The 26,759-nt window shown below is 44.1% G+C and overlaps 1 protein-coding gene across 1 annotated transcript in view; it reads right to left on the bottom strand.

Moving 5' to 3' along the window:
* Window positions 1-26,759, bottom strand: part of OXSR1 (oxidative stress responsive kinase 1) — a 79,014-nt gene that overhangs the window by 48,389 nt on the left and 3,866 nt on the right. The window contains exon 2 of the mRNA XM_015852904.2: window positions 7,718-7,830. Coding sequence (XP_015708390.1) covers window positions 7,718-7,830 — 113 coding nt within the window. The remainder of the gene's footprint in view (window positions 1-7,717; window positions 7,831-26,759) is intronic.

Genomic DNA, 26,759 nt, shown 5'->3' with positions numbered 1-26,759 from the left:
AGTTTTGACCACGTTTACTCTCACATTCATTTATTGGTTAAGGATTGAGGTTTCACAAGGGGGGAACAACATGACAAAAACACTGACCGATTTCTCATTATGTAAGTACTAATAACCAGGTTAGACAAAGCCTCATAGTTTCTTGATTGCTCACAGACAAAAAACACCCATTAAGCCAAGCCTGGCATCCTGCGCTACCTGGCTGGGCATCAGTGCTGCAGCCATGCAGGTAATCTCAGCCAAGAGCCCCAGTTTGCCTGACTGTAGCTTCTAGTGAGACCTATACATTCCTCAGTACCTCCTCCAGCTCTCAAAGACATCACTTTGCTGATCATAGACACCACTTATCACAGCCCTGTACAAAAGGGGAAGGAGAGCAGGACCACCTCACATCCATGCCCTTATTCCTTCTTCCCAAAGCACCGAAACACAAGAGGATACTCTAAGGACTCACTCATGCCTAGGAATGCCCCACAGACACTGCCAGTTCCTCTCCTACCCACACTGAAAGCTCCCCTTGTGACTAAATGCAACATAAGAGCACACAGCTCGCCCAAGGTACACAGCTGGAAGTCACAGCTACACAGAAACAGTGGTATCGATTGATCCAGTTTAGTGCTGCTTTTCAGTGTAGGTGTATTTGAAGAGTCAAATGCAGTCGGTTCCTCTTTGAGCTCCCCCAGTAGAAGCACCAACTTTCCAGGAAGTTCCAATACAAAGATTAAACAAAAATCCTAAACAGGAAGGGCAGAGGAGTTGGCCAATGAAGTCAGTAGAGCACACGTGATGACTTAAAAACCACTCTGTGAAAATAAATACAGCCTGGAATAATATCCTCTGCTTATTCTGACTGCTTTCGCTCTCCTCCTTGATAACACGTGCTTGTGTCAAGCTACTGTGCAAAATAAAGGAACTCTATTGATTTGTGCAACCTCTCCAAACTCAGCTTATTGAGCTCAGAGTTTTACACTCATTTGCTTACCCTGGAATCATATCGGACTTGCTCACAGCAATGGATAGCATCCCTTGTTAAGGAATCCATAACCTGACACAGCCTTTGTACCTGCACCTGGAATTACCATTTGATCTAAGGCTTTAAATTAATGTTAAAAGCATGCATGCAAACGTTCAACAAGCAGAAAAAGACACTCATAAATGGCATCGGAGGAAAAAACAGGTGAAAAGAAGCAAGCAGGATGTTGCTTTGCTACTCTTTATATCGGCCAGCCCTTCCCCAAAGCCAAGATTCTTAGAAATGATCTGGAGTAGCTGGTTTTAATCTTACCTCAGTAAAACCTCTCCAAATATTTTGAGCAGGTTCCCAAGGAGATCAAGAGAGAAGTTGAAAAACATGCACAAATATTACATATTTATAGATATTAGGGCATCCCACTGGAGTTCAGGAGACAGCATGATAAAGCCTGGACCAAGTTTATTTAACATGCTAGCTCTGGATCAGATCTTTGCCATACAATCAATATTACACCCTCTTGCAGTGATTCTGTGACACTGTTACTATTATTTTCCAAGAACTTCCTCTCTTGCACATTACTCCCTAGGCTAGAAATAACAATTGGAATGAAAAAAAAAAAAAGTTACATTTGTCATATGCTGCAGTACACAAGAAGGAAAAAGGAAAATAAATCATAGTAGGCTTGATCTAGGTGACAAAACACCATCAGCTAGTGGATGTGCAGTAGTAGATTAAGCCAGCTCTTAGACAGCATACCAAGGCTCTGAATAATAAACTACATCCCAGCCCCCATGTGCCAGTGCTTTCACAGTGTTACCACTAAGAAACAGACACAGGATTATAGGGGCTGGAAGGGACCTCAAGATACCATCGAGTCCGACCCCCTGTTAAAGCAGTTCCCTACAGTGTGCACACAGGTAGGTGTACAGTCAGGACTTGAATATCTGCAGAAAAGGAGACCCCATGACTTATCTGCTCAGGCTGTTCCAAGCGTTCTGTCACTCCAACAGTGAAGTTCTTCCTTGTGTTAGTGTAGAAATCCTTATGTTCCAGCTTCTGCCCACTGCCCTTCATTCTACTGCTGTATGCCACAAAGAGTTTGAATACATTGCTTGGAATGAGCATGACAAATCACAGTGGGCTTTGTGGTTAAAATGCTTCCTCGAATAACTGAAACCAGTTCTGTCTCGTATCCATGTCTGTTACAGCACTACAAATGCAAGGACTAAAGTGCTGCAGTTATGGAATCCCAGTCAAGAACCACTGGGGAGCTCTGCTTATAAATATACTTACAGAAGGAGGAGGGGATAGAAAGTAGCAATGGTCCTTCTGGGGGGAGAAGAACAGCTTCAATAGAAGCTATAAATTCAACTGCCTTCTGCTCAGCTATGGAGAACAAATTACTGATAAAAACACATCTAGACACAGGCAATGGTTTGGAGATGGTTATACGCTCACCCTAGGCTAGATATTAAAAATAACTGTACTGTCAAATAGATCGGGGTTAGCTATAAAGGCCCCCATGTCTTCCATTAAGGGCTCTAATGAACGTTTTCAGTGCTTCTGCTGACAATAAAAGAAGCATTTTAAGGCTTCTGAAACACTAATAAAACTGCTCTAAAGTATAATTTAGAATAATAAAGAAACCTATTTATCTCTCCTAAGTCAGACACACTTCTGGAGATGCGCTATTCTGGAAGTATACTTGTTTTCTTCCACTGAAGTTCGAGTCAACAAAAGCAGAGACACAAAGCAGGTAAAGCTGTACACAAGCTGCTGGCTGAACCTTTTTCACTGCTATTTTCTGTTCACGTTACCACCTTCTTTTCTTAATGCTTATCTGCCCCTGAGGCACGTTTCAAAGACGCCTGCTCTCAAACACAAGGCTTGCTTTATTTAGTTGTACTTGGTCTATGTTGACATGAGCTCAATAGATGGAACACAAACAAGCTGCTTTTACATGGGTACCTGCAGGTTTAGAGGAATCCAGAAAGCTGTTGACCTGGCTACCCAACTTGAAGGCAATCGTGACACAAGTGAATAATGTGGGGAGGAAAGTGGAAATCAAAGCAGGTCAGATGTAATCTCTTCCCTGAGTACATCAGTGCTCCAGCTTTGGATGAAGTACTTCCCTCAGCTGAGACTTCAAGGCACAAGGCAATAAATCCGTCTTCATCCTTCTGAAGCTGGATTAAGAACTGGTTCTATCAGCAGACATAACCATCAAGCTTTACTTCAAGTTAAATTCTAATGGTTTTGTTTAAAGGCTATGAAATTGAGAATATGGATCAATTCCCATTTTATATATCAGCATAAAAAACATGATGTTCTGTTACCTTAAGGATCATTATTTGAAAGAGAAGAGGAAGATGCACAAAGCTAAAAATCTGAGATTCTGATATAAATTCCCTGCCCAGATTATTCAGTTCAACTTCTTACCTCAAGGCATGGAGAGAGACTGGCACGACTAAAGGAAGATGACATCAGCCCATCCAGAGCAACAGAGGAAACTATTACACACCTAAGTTTGGAATGGATAAGGAGTCTTCATAGGGAATTTAATCTTAGGTGATGGGAAACAAACTACTGCTGTGATAAGTTGCCCAAGAAACAGCTTCAACCAGTAATTAAGATCACTGCTGCTGCTCTGATAACTCCACAATCAAGCAGTACAACAGCTTCAAACCTTCTGTACAACTGCAGTCTCGCTATACAAGAAACACACAACAGAGCATAGCAAATAACTGTGCAGAGGTCGTGTGTTATACATCACACTATCTGGCACTGACACTTAAGGACTTCTCTTCCCTTCGGAGCAAGTGTAAAAGTCCTGAGGACTGAAGTGGAACTACGATGGCAATTCCCATAAGATGAAAGACACGGATGAAAAGTCTGTATGTCTCCAGCAGTCTGCTCCTTTGTTCCCATCAACCTTATGGTCGAGTTAATCCACTTGTAGGAACTGCTGTCAGATCAAAGCCAGTTCAATATCCTGTCCAAGTCTTCAAAAGAAGGTGTAAAACCCTATAACAAGCAGTTACAGATTTATCTGCCCAGAGGGGAGACTGCTAACTAAGCCCAGGCAGTTAACAGTTGGCTGATGCTTTAAACCAGGGGAGTTCATAATCCTTTTTATAAATCCTATCTAATTTAACCTTCTCTACTATAGGTTGATTTATTTAATCTCGTGCAATGTTTGATCTCCATATTACTGGCAGCAAGCTCCCCAGGCCAATTCCATGAAATTCAAAAGGACATATATTTCTATTGTACTTCTATTTGTTATCCTCAGCTTCCTTACCCTCTGACCACAGGAGGAGAAGAAAGTTGTACTCTCACTTCTCTCCTTTTACGTACAAAACCTGTCACATCCATCTCTGGCCATATCTCCAAAACTTGTCCTCTAGTGAATAACTCTGGGAGCTGCAGAGGCAGCAATGCTCTCAGCTGAGAAAGATCTATCTTAAACAGCTCTGCAGAGAAGAACCTGGGGGTCCCAGTGGACAACAGGTTAGTTACAAGCCAGCAGTGTGTCCTTGTAGCCAAGAAGGCCAATGGAATCGTGGGGTACGTTACAAAGAACATGGCCAACAGGTCAGGGGAGATGATCTTCCCCCTCCAAAGACAACTGAGGGGGGGATCTGATAAATGTTAATAAATATCTAAAGGGATGTGTGAGGCAAAGAGATGAGGCCAGGCTCTTCTCAGCATTGCGTAGCAATAAGACAAGGAGTAATGACCTAAAACTTGAACATAGGAAGGTCCATACTAACATGCAGAAGAACTTCTTTATACTAATGGTCATGGAGCACTGGAACAGGTTGCCCAGAAAGGCTGTGGAGTCTCCTTCTATGGAGATATTCAAGACCTGTCTGAACATCTTCCTATACAACCTATCACAGAGTATCTGCTTTAGCAGGAGGGTTGGACTCTATTTCTTAAGGTCCCATCTGAAGACCTCAATGGTCTCAACCTGGTTTGCTCAGTGCAACAAAAATCGCTCCTTCTTAAAATTGCTCCTTCCTATACACTGTAGCAGAAAGAAATCAATCCCCTGCGGTAACCTAGAATGTCATGCAGCATTTGTGAAGCGTGCAGGTTATCCCTGACTGCCCACGCAGCTTATGTGGAAATATCAGGATCAAAATCAATACCTTTAATGAGTCAAGTCCTACTATTAGACCAGCTTAATCACTCCAGGCAAGGCACCTCCACCAACCCAGGAGGTGCTCCTATATTTCCTTGTCTCCAGACACCTTTGAAGCACCATAGAATTACGAAAAAAAAAATGTATTTTAGGTCAGATTTTCCTCTTTCTACACCACTGTCTGATGGCTGGGCACTGTTGTAACATGAGAGCATTGATTTACTGCCTGAGGGACAGAACAAAGTCCTCCATAAGCTGACTATTGTGCTCGGATACCCTCAGTGCAATAGATGGATAATGGATCTAATAAAAGTCCAACTTCATGCTTTTAACAGCACTGGAGGAGAAGAGAAAGCAAGGAGGGAGCATAGCACTAGTATGGACTTACCATATTGCTCCCTGCACTTGCTTCTTAGAACTGTACTCAACAAGAGCTTCCATTTATGGACTTCAGAGAAAAAATATAATCCTGTAATAACAAGTGGTTGCTCAGAGGAAGGTAATTAAACAGATCGAGGAAACTGCCACAGAGGGAGATCACAGGACTGAAAACCTTAAAAATATTTACTCTGGAGAAGAAGCAAATATGGAGACGAGATTAAGAAGGATGGAAGAACAGGGAGATCAGGGGCTTCAATCTGTTTGACTCTTACACTGAGAAACACCACCCACTAAGCTGAAATTCAAAACAAAGCCCAACAAAACACACCTACCTTGGTGAGCCCTGCCCCTCATCTCCCTCCTACCTACCACGTTGTCACTATGTCAAGTCATCGCAGTTGCATTTTTGGTAAAATTTCAAAAATAATTAAGAGATCAATTTAAATCCGGATAAATAAGAGCTCAGCTCTTACATGTCAGAACAAGAACTTGTTTAGCAAAAGATTATACCAAAATTATCCAGAGCTCAAATCCCACATTCCCCTCTGAGGTATCAGGCACTAAGCACTTACTTGTGTTTCTCAAATCAGGTTTCTAGGAGGGCTACAGGCCTTGGCAGCATAACTGAAGACTTGGCACAGAGGCTTATTTCAAAGATCTGATTAACAATTTGTCTTCTGAGGTATGTGGAATAAAAAAGAATCAGAGTATCAGGGTGAAAAAGGAGGACCTGACCTTCTGAAGGAGCTGTTAGAATAAAATCAAGCTGAAGCACACCAAATAAACGTTACATCTGAGGACAGATCAACTGGTTTTGGTTGGAGGGTTATTTACCATCAGGTTCTCTTCATTTTCGCACATCTTATTATTAAAGAGGTTATTTTTACAGGCGATGCCCAAGTTTGTCTGTTGGAGCCACATAACACATGTGCTGACTACAAGGATCACAGAATCATCAAGGTTGGAAAAGACCTAGAAGATCATCCAGTCCAACCATCACCAATACAGTCCAACCATCACCAATACAGTCCAACCATCACCAATACAGTCCAACCATAACCAATAGAAGCTACTAAGCAAGTCATAAAAAGTCTGGCAGTAGGTAGAGAAAGACCTGCCTTCATCCCAGGCATTAACAAACACTGTGTTGAGATGTAAACATCTGACTTCACAACAGACCTATAAAGAAACCTGCAGAAGGACCCACACTCCATTGGGTAACAAAATTGGAAACTGAGACCTGACAAGAGCCTTTCATTGCAGTGCTACCATAACAAGTCAAGTCATTGTGAGCAACAGGTCAACGAGAGATTTAAAATACGTAATTAGACATACTTATCTAAAATTACATGCCAACTCTCTGCAGCATATCTTTCTGAACCTAACCCTTTTAGCTGGAACTGGCAATTACTCAAACACTAACAATCTCAATTAGTAGATTGCAACAATTCTGTTTGGCACACTACTGAGGCACAGAAGCAGGGATAAGCCACATAAAAGACTTGGAAAGAGTACCAAGGGACAGTACTCAAGACAGAAAAACTGACTGTGAAAAGGGAAGCGATCTGCAACCCCTATGCTGACAAGAGCTGTAATAGAGCTTGAATGCAGGTCATCTTAAAAGAGAGTCCTACACACAGCCCTTCACAGGCACATTAAAATATGACAGCTTAAATGGAGCCTTTCCTCTTTACAAGAACATATTTGTAGATACCTATGATGATAAAAGCAGCATTAGTCACTGTATGGAAACTGGGACTGTAGGTCATATAACTTGCTGAGAATCATACGTGTGTAACCAGCCAGGACACCTGCATTCAGTCCCTGTTCTGCTTTCCCATTGTGATCCCCAAAATCAGCACCTGTGTTAACACCACAGGAGCTGTCAGGATGCAAATGGAAAGAGAGGAAGGATTAAGAAATTCCTGGAGAGTTGTTTTAAAAGGAAAAGTGGTACAAAACCTTCTCCCTGCCTCTCCTCAGATCCTGCTGATCATTATTTACTATGGAAAGCTTTATCCAAGAGACCTTTCAGAGCTTCAGTACTGACACCATGTTCATAGGAATGCCTCCCCGTCTGCCTTAAAACCAGGGACTTTCTACAGTCTACCTCCTATCCTGAGCTGAGGATCAGAGTGTTTCCATACAGCAGCCTATAATACAATACAATTGAATACAATTGAAATACAATTCGCCAGACCGTTTTGGTTGCATACCAGGAGTTCATCCATGCTCGTCTGACACTTCTCAAGATTGATCCGTTTAATTGCCACCTTCTCCTTCTTTGGAACACAGAAGGCTGCCTGCACCACAGCTGTCGCTCCGCTCCCTGTGGGTGGGAGAAAGAGATGGTTAATATCACCCTACTGGACTCCTGCAGGAAGGAAGGGAGGTCAGACAACAAAGTGACAAGTGTCCGAGACAGCAGAGCCAGGTGATAACCCAGGGAAGCCCACCCATAGGCACTGATCCCTTCGACTCCATGCAACTCAACAGCTCAGCTACAGCATCAAAGAACTGAGCTAACCCAGCACAAACAAGGGGGTCTTCAGGAAGAACCAGTACACAGCTATATGGAGGGGTTATGTTCCAGTTTTCTTATAACAGAGGACTGATTCTTTTAAAACTAAAGCCACTGAGGTCATGCTTTTAACCTGATGTGTTCACCCAGAGTGTTGAAACAAGCCATACCCTTTGCTACCAGCACTAATGACATTTCTCAAATAGTTTTATGTACTAATTCTCTCTCCAGCTCCCCTCTTGTTTTATGCAGCAGCACGAGGCAGGCTTCATTCAAGCCTGTTCAGCTCTGGTTTTCAGCTACTGGCACAATACTTTGGTATTTGGGTTGAAAACCTCAACCAAAGAACATTTAAATCCAAAAACAGGCAGAAATCGCTGCCGTTTGAACTGTTCAAACTGGTAAAAAGCAGGCATATAGAAGTTTGGGATTTAAACTGCTCAGTACTATCGTATCCTTTGTTATCAAAAGGACCATGCAACAGCGAGATTCAAATCACCAAAGTGATTTTAGACCCCAGAAAGAGCTGCGATATTTGCGTCTAAGCAATAGGACACCTTGTTGCTTTGCTTTCTACCCCAATCTTCATTTATCACATTTGCATACTTCACTGGAATCAGTTCCAGAACAAGAAAAGCAGTGGGATAAATGAGAAAGAGCTCAGGAATTTCCTATTGCCAATATTCTATGAAAATGCTATAAAACAAAAAACAACCACAGACCACAGTGGCTCTGACTGGCAGGCAGTGCACAGAGGACTCCAAAATGAAAGCAGCAGCCACAGCTCTGACATCAGCACCCCCTGGGAGCTCTGGGTGGCACAGACCTACCCCCTCCATCCCTAATCTGCTCCTGTCGGTTTTCTGCTGCTTTGAGGGGGGAAAAGAAGTGAAAACATAAGCTGGATGTTGTGTAATTGCATCTTAGTATCATACCATGCACCTCAGAAGACTGTCCTGTAATACAAACCTTCTCAACTTCATCAGATTTCCACTGTAAACTTGGCCCTAGAGCTACCCATACAGTCATCATCAATGCAGCAGCATCTGACTCGAAGCCCTTCTGGATCTCACTCACAGCTCCACAATGAGGCACACCAGCATTTCTGTGCTGCTCAAACCCTGCCTGCCCAGCAAAGATGCTACTTACAATCCAGACGTGACACCACTACAGGAGATCCAATCGCTGCTATAGATGAAATCTTTCATGAGAGGAGACTTGAAGTCCAGGGCTTCATAGAAATAGCTATACAAAGAGTGGCTCTGTGTTCTCATTTCTTTATTTTTGAAGATGTTACTACTAGAAACAATGAATGCAGAATAATTAGAAACAGGACCACGCTACAGCTCTTTCCTCTCATCCAGGCCTGCTAGAACTTCGGGGCAAAAACTGCTTCTCACTAAGTGCTTGGACAAGGCCCAGCCTCCGAGGACTCATCCCCTATGGGCGTATGGCATTATCTGAACAGTAATGAAATCCAAACCTAAATCCTTCTGGGCACATGGCAGGGAACCGTCTCAACTCGAGGCTCCTCCCCATCAATTCCCTGCTGCTCCCTCCTCTTGGTTCGATAACCACCTGCTCTCCCCACTCATTCGTCATTTCTTTCAGCTCGGCTGTAGCACTTAATTATAGAGAAACAATGCAATCTCAAAAGCGTATCAAGCAAGGATTAAACCAAGCTGCAGCTCAATGTGCCACAAGCAAGCTGCTCTTTGGTAGCTGCAGCAGCGTGTCGCGCTCCTGGAACTGAACAAAGAGAGGTTTCCATGCTTCTTTTAGAGCACAGACAACATAGCAACACAGCTACTCTTCAGGACTTACAGCCACACAAAGTTTAGGAGCAGGTGACAAATACAGGGGGGGAAAAGTGGGAGAAGCGACCCTCCCCGCTGCTGAAAATGAACCTGTATGGTAAAGAGCATCAGGGTAGTGTGCACTGGGGTGGCCCAGCTCTGACAAAACAACTCTCCTTGCTGCCATCAGAGCCAAATGCTGGGCCCCAGGTTAATGTTTCCATGCTCAGGTCATGCTGCCCTCCCCGAGGCACTATGACCAAGGTCAGTGCCAAGGCTCTTCCCTTTGCTACCCCCAAGATGGGCTTTCGGAGAAAAACTTGCTTCCTAGTTAATCTCTTCCAGCGTGACGGCTTAGAGAAACAATGAGAACTGGGCACAGCCAAATGCTCGCTGCTCTGTTCCTGAAAAGCAGGAGGTCATTCTGGTTATGACTGCAGGAAAAAAAAGGAGAGAAAGGAATGAGACCTTGAGTGGGTGTTAGGGCCTGTTTAATAGCCCCCTGCTTTCACCTCCATAGGATCTCAGCTTCAGTTCCAGCCCTTCAGATAACAGCTGCCAAATTCTTCTCTAAGAGGGTCACAACCTGCTTTAGGAAACACTGCTTAAAGACAGACCCTTTCAAACCTTTGCTGCTTTCATGTTTTTATATGGTTCTTTCTGAACTAAATCCAACTTCTGAAACAATCAGAACAACCCAAACCTCCCCAGGAGCTCCATCAACGAGGCTGATCTCCCTGGGTAACCTCCTTTGGACCAATGCTCCCCAGGTGACTGCCCTCAGCATCCAGAGCTCCCACCCCAACCTGTATGGGGCCATGCAAGCCCACCTCCACCTTCCAATGCAGGTTGGACATTATTTCTTCTGCAGTCACTTCACTTACATGACACTCTTTCATTTGCTTTTACAAGAAAACATATGTAGTAACTCACACCTTAGAGACCTCTGTCAAAGCTGATGGAAACCAATGATTTCAAAGCAATTTTAAGGAGGAACAAGAGTGACTTGCACACAGCTGTTTGCACACGCTTTGTTTCCAAAGGTAACTGAACTAAAATGTCATCTTTGCAGCCTCATAAGGACATCGTGGCTCTTCCAGGAAGACTGGTATGAATTGCACTGATGCTTCCTCCCAGAGGAGTGAAATTGAAGCCAGAGATGCTTTTGGCAAAGACAGTGGCTTAAGCAATGGGAACACTCGTGCCAAATGATCACAAGACAAACATCAAATCCTGGCTGTTGAGCAGTATTTCCCCCCACCATGTGCGAGAGGGATTTCAATCAGCCACACTGAGCGCTCACTCAACAGCGTTATCCAATCCATCCCACTGTTACAAACTGGATGCCACACTCCAGGAGATGGGAAATCTTCCCTTTAAGGTAAACTCAGCTGCTTACACAGCTGCCTCAACCAGCAGGAGGTATCTTCCTCGGAGCATCAATATTCAGTCTTAACGTGGTATCAATTCCTTCCCATAGAGGAAACATTCTTCCAGGGTCATATGAGTGATAGTTACATTTATCAGCAGAAAATTCCCTTTTCTCCCCTTCATTCAGCCTCCCAACACTTGAACACACAAACAGTACTTAACATAAGGGAAAACTATGGGAAGGGATCATTGAGTTGTTTGATTTGGAAGGGATCTTTATAGGTCATCTAGTCCAACTTCCCTACAACGAATAGGGACACCTACAACTAGAACAAGTTGTTCAGACTCCCTTTCAGCCCAACCTTGGATGGGGAATCCACCATCTCTCCAGGCAAGCAGCCCCTGGAGGTCTCCAATTTACAGCTCTGCTGGAAACAGAACTGGACTTCAGGTTAAACCAGGTTCCTCAGCAGCAAATTCAGCCTGGTTCAGAACATCTCCAACAATAGACACTACACGGTCTCTGGCTGTTTCCATCTCTGACAACCCATACCAAAGCTTTTTGTCCTTCTACCTAATCAGACTTCCCAGCTTTGCATCTTGTACATTCACTGGGCACCTCAATAATACTTTCCTTTGCAGCTTCCCACTACACAGCGAAAGCCGATAACATTACTCCTTATCTTCTCACTTAAGGCTCTGCCACAAGCCTTGTTCCCAAGCCTCCTTGTACACAAGATCAGGCTCAGCCCAACACCTCTGCATAACCCTGCCCTCCCCTTTTGCCATTCCCTGGCACACGTACAAGCTCTCTATTTATAAGCAAGAGCTGGAATCCATCCTCCGCCAGCTGGAGTGTGGTGCCAGCAAGCTGCTCGTGACACAGGCACTGTTTTAATTGTGCCCCCAGGTTTTCCTCTCACGAGCAATGCACACAGAACTCTTCGCTACAAGAGAGCTCAGGACCAACAGCTTCTAGACTCAAGGTATCCCTACCTTATCACAAGGCAATCACCACTCCTTGTGTCTCCACGTTCCCAGAATGTCTCTGGTATGATCACCATGAGCCTATGCTCCTCTTTCCATTTGCAAAAGCACATAAGTAATGCAACCATATATACTCTGAAAAGCACTTCCAGAATAGAAGCCTGGTGAAGCCACAGTGAAGTCTCAAGGTCTGACATCAGCGCTCCTCACTCCAGATCAGACAGGATGCCCAAAGCTGGGGACATTTTATTGCTATATAACACTAAGACATAAGATTCACATCTGCCAGCACAGGCCCAGGAACAACAACCACATTTTGGGATGTTTCAGCTCTTTCACAGCCTCACGCCAAATCTCTGTAGGAACTCTGCTCTGTGGTTACTTGTTCCAAGGACAATACAGCAATAAAACAAGAAGCTGCAGGACTGGGAATGAGATTTCTTAAGCATCCTTCAAGAACACAGGGCAGATACAGATCGCATTAAACACCAGACTGCAAATTCAGACTGATCGTACATTTCAGATGCAAACTGGTCATGCATTTTTGGGTCCATGTACAAAGCTCTGCCTGTGGTTTTCCCACCTTACTTGAAGTTATTAGTCCTCTCTCCAAGAATGACACTCTTCTAAGATGATGGCAATAAAGTCTGCTTCCAAATTTGCTGTCAGCTTGATATGGGGTGGGAATACTCCTTAATCCCCAGTCAGGACTTTACAAGAGTCCACTGGATGTCCAAGATCTTCCTGACACAAAGCCATGAGAAGCAATGTTGCACAAATGAACCTTGAAAGGGGCCACAGTTCTTCAAGCCACCTCCCCATTAGGCATCAAATCCCTACTAGAAAAAAGATGGATGATCTAATTCACATTGACAATGATAAATAGCACTAATAAAACCAAAGGGAGTGCACAATGGGACACAGATATATTCTAGCACTGCCACTTATATTTCCCTCTCCATCAGCTGAAGGACAGCACCATCACAGCACTCAATGGCAATCCCCTATTTAAAATCCTGATGGAGGCAACAAAAAGGGCAAACAAAAAAAGGAAAGAAATAGTTAATGCACTGAAAGGAGGAAATAAATTATTATAACAAAGAAGCATAAGTCTGTTTCTGGTTTGGTGGGTGTTTTTTTAATTTAATTTGCTGAAGTTGTGAGGATGCCAATATTAATGTGTGTAGAACAAACAGCAGCCTTCACTGATTGCATGCATCCCAGCACAGCTACCTTCAATATTTCTCATGAAAGAGCTTTAAAATGAGGTCGAGAAGTCCTTCTTATGAAAAGCGATTCCATAAGTTCGCGTTTCCATGTGGTCAAAAAGTCACAGCTCCCTCCCCTTCAGCTGTGGCATAACTCACATCACTGAGCACAGCACAGTTGTTCCTTTTCTGGTCTCGTTTTGAGCACAGCCAACTGCTGCAAATATTTAGCCAGGTTCAAGTCAAAGGTGACTGCACAGACATTAAGGCACAGGGCGTGTGCTGGGCAACACAAATTGAGAGCAGGTGATAACTGGGAGGCAATGCGTGTGGGTACAGAATTAAGGCTTAAGTACAAATAATTCTACTTTGCACCAGCGTGTCTCACAATTACAGTCTAGACATTTTAATGAACAAAAAAATGGCAAAAGGAACGGGACAAAGCAGAGTTATTACTTGTAAGAAATGGTTTGTTTCATTTAAATTGCATCTCCCATTTAAGGCACATCTCTTGTGTAATGACTTCTGGTCATTTTAGCCAGAGTTCAGGTAGTTTGCAATGCCGTGCAAGCTGCAAGGCCATTTATTTCAAACAATACTCACACAAGGGATTTCTCTTTAATACTCATATGAGATGTCCTCCAAGAGAACCTTCCCTTAATCACTTCATGTGGGTACCTGCAGCTTCCAGATGACCACTGATAGTCCAATGCCAGTCCAGCACGTCCAAAGGACTTCAGAAAATGAGAAGCAGATTTCACAAGCTCAGCTATAAGAAACACAACCAAAATATCTGAACTGCATGTGAACTTGCTGACAGTGAGTAATTCACCATCGCGAGCTCCTGCTGTTGACAGTACCACTGGAAAACAAGCACTGTGTTCCGAGCTTTCTGTCCATGTAAGACAATGTCTTTCTGAAGACAACCAATGCTCTGTGTACCACGGAGGGTAATGGTAAGCAGTGAAGATCAGGTTGTGTTGCCAGCATTGTTTAAGCACGCTTCTCCTCCACTGATCCATCGATACAGGAACACCCAACACTGCAGCATCAGACGTTGTCCAGCAGCTTAATGCAGTTCTCAAACTCAAAAGGAAGAATACAAACCTATACCCAATTGCTTGCACTTGGCTAACATTCAGGTTGGAAATCCTTACCAAACTAAGGCAAGGCATACAGGCCTAGGAAGACAGCTGGCCTGTCAACACAACACAGCCCAGGACTGGGATGGAGGATGAGGCACAGGATGGCCATGACAGCAAGGTGTCGGACAAAAGCATCCCTGAGTCGCTTTGCTATTTGATTTCACTGCTCAGTTACCTGCACTCCCAACCTCCCACAGCCCCTACAACACCCAAATCACTCTGCATTCACACCAGCACTCATCCCCACCATACCTTTAAGCAAGAAGACTTTAACCTCAAGTCCACCTCCAGAAATGGACAGAAACACTCCCAACACAATGAGGGGTTGTAGGGCTGAGACCCTACCAGCAAACACCAGGAGCCCAGGTAACTTGGGGAGCTGCCCTCTGGGACCCCCTTCCCTATAGCAGCAACTACAGTGAGCTCCCAGGGCCAGTTAGTTACGCAAGTCCTGCACGCCCTGCCACATTTACTTAAGATGCTATTAGCATGCCTAAATTAGATCTTCACTTTGAAACAAATTATATTTATTTGATTTGGTGCCAACAACTCTGGCTAATTTAAAGGCCACTGCAGCTATGCGGTGTTAATTCAACACGATGGAAAGCAGGCTCAAACATCTCATTTCCAAACACAGCAATATTACTGGTGAAGGTTGATCCTTCCCTTTTAATCACTGTCAGTTGTCTTTATGGTATACGCAGCAATGTAAATATCATGCTGGCTGTCATCAGGTATTAGCACAGTTCCTAGCACAGCACTGGTACAGTAGCCAAGCCAGCATTTTCCTTTCTTCCCTCCCAACCTTTATCTCTGAACTCTGTCTCAACTCTAATTGTCAACTGCAGAGGATATTTTATTTGGCCAGGATTCCGCTAAACAGAACAATCTGTCTGCATACAGTGCAGATGTTTGATAGTACAGTGGCTATTTTAGGTAAATAAGCTTTTAAGTATCTGATATGTCCTCTCTTGAAGGCTATTATCCTTTCTTTTCAGGGAATCAGTGCGCTCTGGCAGCCCGGAAAGCAAATGGGATCCTGGGCTCCGTCAGGAGAGGGGTGGTCAGCAGGGATAGGGAGGTGATCGTCCCTCTCTACTCTGCTCTTGTGAGGCCCCATCTGGAGTACTGTGTCCAGGTGTGGAGCCCTCAGTACAAAAAAGATATGGAGATTTTGGAAAGGGTCCAGAGGAGGGCCACAAAGATGATCAGGGGGCTGGAGCACCTCCCCTATGAGGACAGGCTGAGGGAGTTGGGTTTGTTCAGCCTGGAGAAGAGAAGGTTGCGGGGTGACCTCATTGCAGCCTTTCAATACCTGAAGGGCTGATAATAGCAGGACTAGGGGAAATGGTTTTAAGTTGAAGGAGGGAAGATTTAGGTTGGATGTTAGGAGAAAGTTCTTTACTAGAAGAGTGGTTAGGTCCTGGAACAGGCTGCCCAGTGAGGTTGTGGATGCCCCGTCCTTGGAGGTGTTCAAGGCCAGGTTGGACGGGGCCCTGGGCAACCTGATCTAGTAAAGGTGTATGTTTGGTGGCCCTGCTAGGCAGGGGGGTTGGAACTACATGATCCTTGAGGTCCCTTCCAACCCAGGTAATTCTGTGATTCTGTGATTCTGTGAATCTGATCTAATAAGTCTTCTCTGCTTCTATTATTGCGTTCAGCACACAAGATTAGCCCCGCTGGTTAGAAATTACATTATTAAACCAGCAGTAATGAGAATCTCAGGACCTGGACAAACACGTATGCTCAAGCTGCTCGTCCATCAGCCTCTCAGCTGTTCAAACAACGATTTCCATCGATGACTTGTTCAACAGGAAAGCAGTTCATGCTCGAGACGCTCTTCTCAGAGAAGTAAAGTTTGCTGCAAGGTATTTCTTAGCTGCTAATACCAAGGTTGTTTTTCTTAAGACAGCACTTGGCACCTTCTGTGATGGTCTTTAGTAAAGGGATGGAACTCGCGGCCTTGCTGCACTAACTCCCAAGGTCAGAGGCAGAAAGATTCATAAAGCAGCAGCCTAGAAGGCAAAGTTCCCACAGGTGAGAACAGAAAACACAGCATGTTTCCAATAGATTCAGTTTCCACTGGGAGATTTCAAGGAATCCCAAATCAGAAGATGTTTGGAGCTGAGGAACCTGAGGTTTGGAGACAACACACTGTGGCTCTCCCATGCTTTTACTGGCAGTGTCCTTGCTGGTACAGCCTGACCGTAAATAAAACAGCACAGGGAAAACACCGAGCTATAAGCAGCCTGCTATAAAAGACCAGGCTTTGTTCCTTCCCACTGTCATAGGCAATCCATTCAGCAGCTGTTTCATACAGCACCAACAGGGTCACACGGAGATTGGAGTGTTTAATAGGACGTGTGCCCATAATTCCCCCCATGCACCATTTCAAAAACAAGCATTCATTAATTTGCCATAGGGATTATGCGATTTGGCATCTGCAATAGCAGGGAACTGGACTCCGTGACCCGGGGAGTCCTTTCTAGTTCTGTCTCAGCAAAATAAATGACAGGAGCTTTCTATTTTGGTTTGAAAATTTGACAGAATGAAATCCCTCCCCGGGGATCTCACAGGAAAGGTGTTTACTCTGCCACGAGAAGCATCACCTCCAATTGATGAGTTTTCAGTCACTAAGATAACCCAGAATGGTGCTGCCTGCCTGGAGCTGGAAGCCACCTGAAATCACAGAATCACAGAAGTTGGAAGGCACCTCAAGGATCATGTAGTTCCAACCCCCCTGTCTAGCATGGCCACCAAACATCCACATTTACTAGATCAGGTTGCCCAGGGCCCTGTCCAACCTGGTCTTGAACACCTCCAAGGACGGGGCATCCACAATGAAATGAAGAATTGAAACTGCCCTTCTTACCTCAACAGGTCTCAGCTGTCAGTACAGCCAGCTCATTTTCTTCAGGTAAAGACTACAAGTGCTCTATATGTCCAATGGACTCTATATTAGCTTTGACCTAAGCTTAGACAGAAGCCTGCCACCCCAACGTGCCAGCACAGCAAATGCAGCCCCACGTGCTCGCTCACCTCCCACCAGAAGACTCAGGATAGGAGTAAACTCTTTGAAAGGGCTGATAATAGCAGGACATGGGGAAATGGTTTTAAGTTAAAAGAGGGAAGATTTCTCGTTGGACATGTTGAGGGGGGAAGCTCTTCTTCACTAGCGCCAGAGTGTTAGGTCCTGGCAACGAGGGCTGCCCCAGGGCAGGTTTGTGGATCCTGCCGGGGGCCCCGCGTCCTTTTTGGGGGATGGTTTGGTTCACGCCCAACCGGAAAGCGTTGGCCGGGGCCCCTTGGCAAGCCTGACCTTGCTATGGCTGTCACGGTCGCCTGTATATCCCTTTCCGGTGGCTCCTTGCCAGGCAGGGGGGTTTGGAACTACATGATTCCTTGAGGTCCCTTCCAACCCAGGTCATTCTGTGATTCTGTGATGCACCCAAGGTCAGAATTTCACTCCAGTTGTTTTTAGAACCTCACTATAAAGAAGGATCTTTCTTTGGGTTTGCTGTCCCGTTGCTGCTTGCGGCGGGCTTGTGCTCTGCTGACCAATTGCTTTGTTTGCGGCTTGCCTGCTAAGGAGATAGCCCACCAATATCTACCTATATAGAGAGCCTGGCACCGCTCACTTGGGGATTGACAACTTGGTTGGCGGGTCCATATAACCACCTTTTTTACTGTCTCCTTTGTACACTCATTTTTTTGTATCGTTTTTTAAAAACTCCGATAGCCAAACCTATGCAAGAGTCAGCTAAAAAAGGACCTAGAGCCCTTAATACTAGAGTGAGATGAATATCGAAAACTGCCAGATCAAAACTGAGCGTGTACCGACAAAGAAGGAGGGAAGAGGTCCGCCTGGTTTTGCCCGCATATGGCAACTTGACGCTGCAACCGCTGGATGGGAGCCACTCCATGACCCCCTCCATAAAGCAAAAAAAGGAGACAAACCTAAAATAGAAGGAAAAAACAAGCTGTGCACTCTGGCAAGGTCACATAAAAAAAATTTGCACTCTGGTAAATACTATGCCTAATAAAGCAAAGACACTTAAATAGCTCTAGCGCTGAGCTACGCAAAAACGAAGATCCCAACTTAAAAAAGAGAGAAAAAGAACAGCCGATTCCACAATAGGACTGCATTAATAACGAAAATAAATAAATTCTCAAGCATATGCCGCTGCCATTAGAGGGAAGCCCCACTGAGACAACTAAAATGGCCTAAGAAGAGCTTACCTTGAAGCTGAGAGGAAACTGATAGGCAAGAAGTGGGAATAACAAAAACCAAGTGACACAAAAACTGGCAACGCACGGAAAGTACATATGAGGAAAAAATTGCTAACTGCACGCAAAAAAGAATGACCCAAAAACTAGCACTCATCGTTCCTAAAACAAAAAAAAAATTACAACTTAAAAAAAGAAGGCACGCACTCATCAAAACGAGAAAACTGCGCTGAAACAAGCCATGGCATGCAGAAAAAGCCTAGGAAACTCACACAAATGCTAGAAAGCACGCCATTGATAGACGTCAGCTATGCAAGCTGCTGGTCAACAGTCACATTCCCCAAACTACAACTCAAGAAACAGCGAAGTAAGAACCGGCAAGCCCACACACCGGTCCCTAAACCACGCGGCTGCGATCTCCACTAGACTTGTCGCCTGGGACAATCATCCACGCTCCTAAAAAACAAAGGCCAAAATACCAACCTACAGCCTTAAATGAGAATATCACAAAAGCAACTCCACAAATTCACCAGCAAAAGACAAGAACATACTCCCGACACAACCTGCGACAATACACCACAAAATGTCACAGACGCCGCCACGCCACAAAATGCTGTACCGCCGAGGTCACCGCAGAGTCACTAAAAAAAAAATCCACAACTACAACTAATCTGAAGAGACACATATAACAACTCTTCCGTTACGTAATAACCAGATAGTTTTAAGGTGGAAATCAAACAACAAGGGAACGGTGCCATATCTAGATCCGATCCGACTGAGCTCGAAAACAGCACAATCATAGGAACCTACCAGCATATATGAAACAACATGGGTCTCAAAAAAAAAAAAAACGAAACACCAAAAATAACCAAACCCGCTCGCAAAATCTCTCAACCCCTAACATCGCAAGAGGACAAGTGGCGAAAAAATTGGCTGAGGATGGCCGACACAAAGCCCCAATCCAATGGACAATAAAAAACCACCTTGGAATTCAACCGGAAAACACAAACCGACAAGCCACAGAGGTGTAGGTACAATGGCTACACCAAATGTCCCGAATAGTGGAAAAGGCAGAGGTCCAAGAAAAAAAAACAAATAGCGCGGCTAGTAACTCACACGGGTCACTGATCTTGGGCCTATAAGATAAAATATGCTTAATAACCATCTTTAATTCAATAGCCGCTGCTTCGGGCCCCTGGCGTGCCTTCCTCGCCCGTTGCTGCATACCCGCCGCTGACGTGGTGCGTCGATAGCGGTGGCTAGACGGGCTGCCATTCCCGCGGGCCTTGCCCGGCTGGCTCGCGCTGGAGGCCTCAAGGTTCCCCTTCAAGGTTCCTCCCACGTCAAGTGGCCCGGTTTTGCTCCTTACGGGCTGAGCCACGGCCACTGTCCAGGCTGGGCGGCTGTTGTCCTTACCTTGTTTAGACTCCGCTTGGCACGCGCCGCCCTGGGGGTCTGCTCGCTGCGCCACTTAACACCTGAGCCTCGCAGTGCGCTCTGCCGCCTGGCCAGCCCTGGGCATCCTGAGCTCCCCGGCGCTGGGGGTTGGTCAGCAGGGAATCGTGAGGATGATTGTCATCTCACCTAAGCTTCCGCTCGTATGTGAAGGTGTCTAGTATGTACCTTTTTAGGTGTGGAGCCCCTCTAAGTCCCCGACATGAGATTTTGGGAAAGGTCCAAGAGGGGACACGTAATGATCAGGGGGCTGGAGCAGCCCTCCCCTATTGAGGATCAGGCTGAGGGAGTTGGTTTGTTCAGCCTGGAGAAGAGAAGGTTGCGGGGTGACCTCATTGCAGCCTTTCAATACCTGAAGGGTAATTGTTTAGTTTGTGGAAGATTGTGGAATTTTAGTTTGTGGAAACTGAAAAATTGTACTGTTTGATACGTGGGTTTTGAAGGGAATGGGACAAACTGCTTTGATGCGTATAGGACAGTGGTAATTGCTATTTGGTAACAGAAGTATCATTGAGACGGTTGTGGCATGTATCTGAAGGTAAACAAATAGTGAAATCGTTAGAAAGGTAAAAAGTTAGATTTATTTAAGTGAGTTTTTGTTGCTGGTTCAAGGAGCAATCCTGTATTGTTGTTCCTTTTGCCTGCAGAACTCTTTGAGTGAGAGAGCGGCCGAGTATCAGAATCTGGTGCTAGAGAGCAGCAAGGGGAGGATGGGCGGATGCTGCATGAAGTTGAGAATAGCCTTCTGTCCACGATTAGGATGAAATTCCCAGTGTTAGCTATGAGCAACCTGGAGAGAAGAGGGTGAAACTGAAAGTAGGATGATCTAGCCAGTTTTTGTATCGATAGAGTTGAAAGGTGAGTTTGGGACAGACACCGATGACTGGAATAGGAGAAGTAAGGAGCAAGGCCAAGGTATCACATAAGATGTCAGGAACTGAAAGAAGGTGAACGATACTGAAAAACAAACGAAACCAACACATGATTGAACAACAGATAGTAAAAAAAGAAGAGAATATGGTGAAAATCAAAGCTAGTGATGATGGTGTGATGGCCGAAGCATAAAAAAGACCGAATAGCACCCAGAACATATACCCCAAACACGGATCGCAGTTAGGCGTAGGGATAAGTGGGAAGAAGAGCATTTTTCGCCGTAGCCACGAGTAAGGAGGGCTAGAGCCCACCATTAAGAACAAAGGGCAGACCATGTAGCCATCCTACCTGCCCACCGAAAAAAAAAAGAGACCATTGAGCCTCTCAGGGCACCGCAGGAATAAGAACAGAGATTATCTCATTCTGGTTGCATAACATCTGGACGCTTTCTTCTACCCCAATAAAACGCTGGTTTTAAGTTACCCGTAAATAGCCCCACTCTTAGCACTACAACCAGCACCAAGGTTTTAAACCAAAAAGTTTAATTTTTTGTGGACATACCTTCCCATCTCCCAGCTACAAGGTCAGATACCATGAACTGCTAAAGAGCCATCTTATGTCTTCGTCACCAGACCCGGATTGCTAAATTACGACTGAGCACGCCTAGATTCAACATCCACCTAGAGAAGAGCTGACAGGTCACCTCCCGTCATTAGACACTAAGTATTCTCACCCTCTTGGTAACCGATGCCCAATTACGCCCCCTGGGCACCCCCATGTTTAATCCAAAATTGAAACCACAGGACGTCACCGCCACTATCACCAAGCCACACACTAAGCTGCAACTATCACGGGGCATGTGGGCACCACGAAAGAACCCCTAGAAACGCCAACTGCTACGCAAGTTACACACGCCGCGCTTGCCGCAGTCCCCGGGTCCGTGTACAACAAATGAAACTGAAAAAGAAATGAAAAAATATAATAATCCAAACATCACAAAACATCAAAGCAGGCTCCGACCACCAAATGTACGCACACGGCTCGCGACGAACCTATAACTGGGTTTCGGACAAGAGGCCAACCAAAAGCCTTCATTTTGCCCCCTTTATTGCAACTCAGCAACAAAGAATGCGGAAGTATCATTGATCCCCAACCAACTCTTTAACTGGAGACAATCAAATACAAAGAAGAACTAGGTATGCACAACAAATACAATCCAACAAATAATAAAAATCATCACGTGGATGGCCCTCAAATGCAGCATATTTCTTCCTGAAAAACTAAGAACCAAGATTTTCAGGACATGCATCGGGCTGGACGAAATAGTGATAGGTAGTTCCCTATCTTAAGCTTTGCCGAGCAGTATAGTTCTTGACTGAGCTGCATTTTCTGTATCCCAGCATACCTCACCGTCGGAAGTGCACGTTTACGGACAGGCGACAATACTCAGAAGCTCACTTTTGCAAACACAATAGCAAGAAGCGTAAGAGAAAAAACGAGGCACACAAAATGACGGCATAACCCATACAATAAGCTAAAATACAGTAGGCATAAACCCAGCGCCTTCAAATGATGCATACTTCAAAGCAGATTTGAATAATACAACGCCCCGATCCGGCTCACACCCTTGTAGGTTGAGTAATATAATTTCTTGAAATATACAACACTAACTCACGACCCACCCTAGCCAACAAACTATGTATGTGCTGCCACTTGCTAAAAGAGTGACCTAAATTAACAACGCCATAATGCCAGCTCGCAACCTTCAGACCTAAACTAAGTCACCGGCACCGACAACCAAAAATCAACGACCACACCCATGTAAGTACGCTATTTGCTACCAGAAGAGTACACTAAGGAATAATGATTTGCACGGAAACCTGACGACAGCAGAACAATAATCATCCTAACCAAAAAAAGCAATGTGTTATAGCACCCATCATAAACTATAATTCAACAACTAGAACAGAAATCACGCGAAGCACACGCACCACATGAGAAGGCTTGATATCTCAAAATAACAAAAAGAGAAATAAACAAAAAAAAGAAAAAAAAAATTAACAGAATACAACACAAAAATAAAAAAAAAATACCAACTATCTTAAGATCAACACGTCGTAATAGTGTCCAATTATCCGTGTCACGAATCAAAAATACTAAATGTAACAAACAAAAAACTAAAAAAAACAACACAAACATAAACCTTCCGAGAATCCCAAGACACCGGGCCAAATAGATTTCCACAGCTTAATACATGTCAACGATCGACATGCCAGAATATACAACAAACCATACATATAATCACCTAACAATGCCAAACTGACTTTGCATAAACCACTATGAGCTGGACAGAGCACTACACTTGCCGTCTTCCGAAAAATGCACCATATTTAGTCCACACGTCCGTTATATGCACCCTGTACGACAACATCACGAAGCCCGTAAATACTTAACACCACTAAACAATTAGTCACCCAAAAAAAAACCCTAATCCGGCCGACCATTGATTATTGAATTGACCTCAAGGCTACAAAAATAAGAGAGAGACCATTACATAAAAACAAAAAAAGACCCCGACCAATATCAAGACAACATCCTTCAAAGAATCAAATACACTCAGCAGAGAAAGACGGGATGCATTTCCAGTACTTATACTACTTACACTCCGTTAATCATCATTCACACTGTGAACAAGTGATTAGCCAGTCGCTGGCCTTAAAAGAAAGATAAAAAAAAAAAAAATAAACATACAACCTGGAAATACGGAAAAGTATCCTAAAGCCTGTTTACTCACTAAACAATAAACACCGGTATCCCATCTCATCTCACCACCACAACACAACGTGAAGCCAGGGGCACCGGCGCAGACGAGCTGTTGAGGACCACAAAGCAGGACCAAAAACAACACAAATAGAGAGTCAAGCACAACACCAGACCAATAAAAAAAAAAAAAAAAAAAAAAAAAAAAGAAAATTAAAAAAAAAAATATCAGCACTCCCCGGTGCCTGAGCTCGCTCCTAGCAACCAAGGTTATAAAAACAGCACCAACCTGCTGGCATCAGCACTTCCGTCCTTTTAGCAAACACACCCACACCATCTCTCTTAAATAAATAGCACCTCGTAAATGATTATGTGCATGCCGTGCCTTAGCATCTCTAAAAGTCCTCTTCCCAACACATGGCCCCATAGCTCGCCTGCAGTGGTAGTGATACCCTCATGAGCCGACCAGAAATCAGGAAACATATCGCTGCAAGTTTGCCCAATCCTTGCCCAAACCTCTTAACCTAACTCTGAATACAGCCCTGAACAACCTTTATCTCGCCATAGTGCAAGTATTAAGCAGCCAAAAGTCTAACTAGCAGGGGAAATGCGAAAATACTAACTAGATATCACCAGAAGCCGACGTTACACAAGCATGCAGCTCTTAATTGCTCTCCATGGGGATAACAAATTCACCTAAGAATCAACAATCCACTTATTCCACTCCATTATCAACCCATGTCTTTATATATATATCTAGACGACCCACGAAAGCCTCAATCATGACTGCCATGCTGCTGCCTGGGCCAAGTCATATAGGCACACACACATGTCATACACTTACTACAAAGAAAATGTGTAAAATAATAATCATGCCTGCCCACCACTGCACCTATTATCACACCACCAATGTCCCATCATGTGATACGTATAATGGTGCGTCTCCAGGCTTGCTCTTCTGTCCTTTCGTCCGTGCACAACGAACAGTGTCCAGAAGAAAGAAATACACCAACCGATTGCTATGTTTACCAGGGCCCACGCCCCCACCATTACACCCCCTAGAGTTGTACGCTGACATAGCGAGGAACCATCCACCTCCTATCCAACTACCGCGAATAATGGTAATGATCACCGACCGAAGTTATCATCGTTATTTACCGCCTTGAGACCGCAGCCGAGAATGCAAGGGGGCACACAGACTTACTCTCACCACCCATGCCCCCCACGAGACTTGATCCCAGACGAAGCTAACTCACGCAAAGCCGGCACGAGACAAAATTCTCATTAGAACCGCAGCTACACTCACAAAGGTATCAACTCCCCCTCAAATTACCCAAATAAGCAAAATCCTAATCAAACATGGACGTTAATCAGTAGCCTGGAAATAAATTAGCCACCAACACACACTGCGTGAATGCATTCCACCCATTCTAAATATCACTATATGCCTAAAATCACAGGTATGTTGTATCCCAACCTCAAGAAACTATGCAATAAAATACACAAAAGAAATTTTTTAGCCAACCGTTATTGATCCAAGAACTACCAGCCCAAGGTCATTCTAATCCTTCACTCAAGTTCTGATATGCATTAATAAGGGTACACAACCTTTACCAAAAACCTCTAGGTAGTACTCTTCGCTTTTCCCTTCTCTTATCAAGGCTATGTATTTGGCCTAGATACACCCACCCCTACGTAGCAAATCCAAATCTTAGCTCTGTGGCTAGTGAACAACAGGAGGATATCCTTATCAGTGTATTTCCCCAATTTGGTGCTTAAAAAAATAAGTTACACTGCAACTAACTACACAAGTATTATTAAAAACAGTCCCATATTAGTATGAGAAAAGAACAACTTAGAATCACAAAGGTTAATATTCATTAAATTATTTCTTGCCAGCAGCAAACCTGGGCAGGTAACCAAGATATCTAGTACAATATTCAATAAACTAAAATGTAGTATATATTCTATAATTAAATGCCAAAAAAAAAACGTAAAAACATTTTCTTATGAATAATAGGACGATAACACCATAGCTTCTCTTCCAAGTGAGTTATACACAACCATTAAACTATAAATCGAAATAAAATAAGAAGCTCCCATCAAATGCCAAACAAAGCAACCATACCATATCTTTCATGAACCCTGCATTCCAGACTCGAATGCAAAATTGTACAAACTTCTAAATAGTATAGAACAAGAGTAATTGTCCCCCACCAATGCTTTCATTATCCTAGATTAGCGATAACGACCGATCCCTAGAGGCAATCCATAATCCAGAACCCACCACTCCACAACACTTCATACCCTACGGGGATTCAAGGGATCCTAAAAAACGCCATCATTCGGCCAACCAACCCACACCAGTCAACCCGCTGAATACAATACCCCACACACATAAATCCTTCACTCTCTGTATTGTCCATCACCGTTAATTAAGAGTTTATTGTTTACAACACAAATCGTCTCCACCGAACTCATTTTCACAGTACACGCCTCCCAATGCTTATCTACCACTAGTCACATGTCAAAATCCTTCACTCCTATACCTCAGCCTGTATTCAGATCCATTATCTCACACTTTAACTCCCACACTCTCAAACACAACACATTCGACAAATAAACAAAATAAACTAGATACACAATACACCCTAATAACTCAATTACATGTAGATTATAACACACCCTTACCAATACTCAAATCAAACAGATAGATCCTACATAGACTCACCTAAGGTATCATATTCGGAAAATATATAAAAACTCAACTCTAATGATAACCAAACAGAAACTTACTCTACTCCTTCCATTAGACACACCAATAACCATCAAAACCAAAACTAACAAATAATTCCCCAAACCATATTGCTGAGCATTCCAGAACACAAGTACTCCTAGTACCGGCTCTCTAATCA

Source organism: Coturnix japonica, chromosome 2 (assembly GCF_001577835.2).
Source record: "Coturnix japonica isolate 7356 chromosome 2, Coturnix japonica 2.1, whole genome shotgun sequence".
In the NCBI taxonomy this organism is placed as follows: Eukaryota; Metazoa; Chordata; class Aves; order Galliformes; family Phasianidae; genus Coturnix; species Coturnix japonica.
This window is presented reverse-complemented; position numbering and strand designations above follow the sequence as displayed.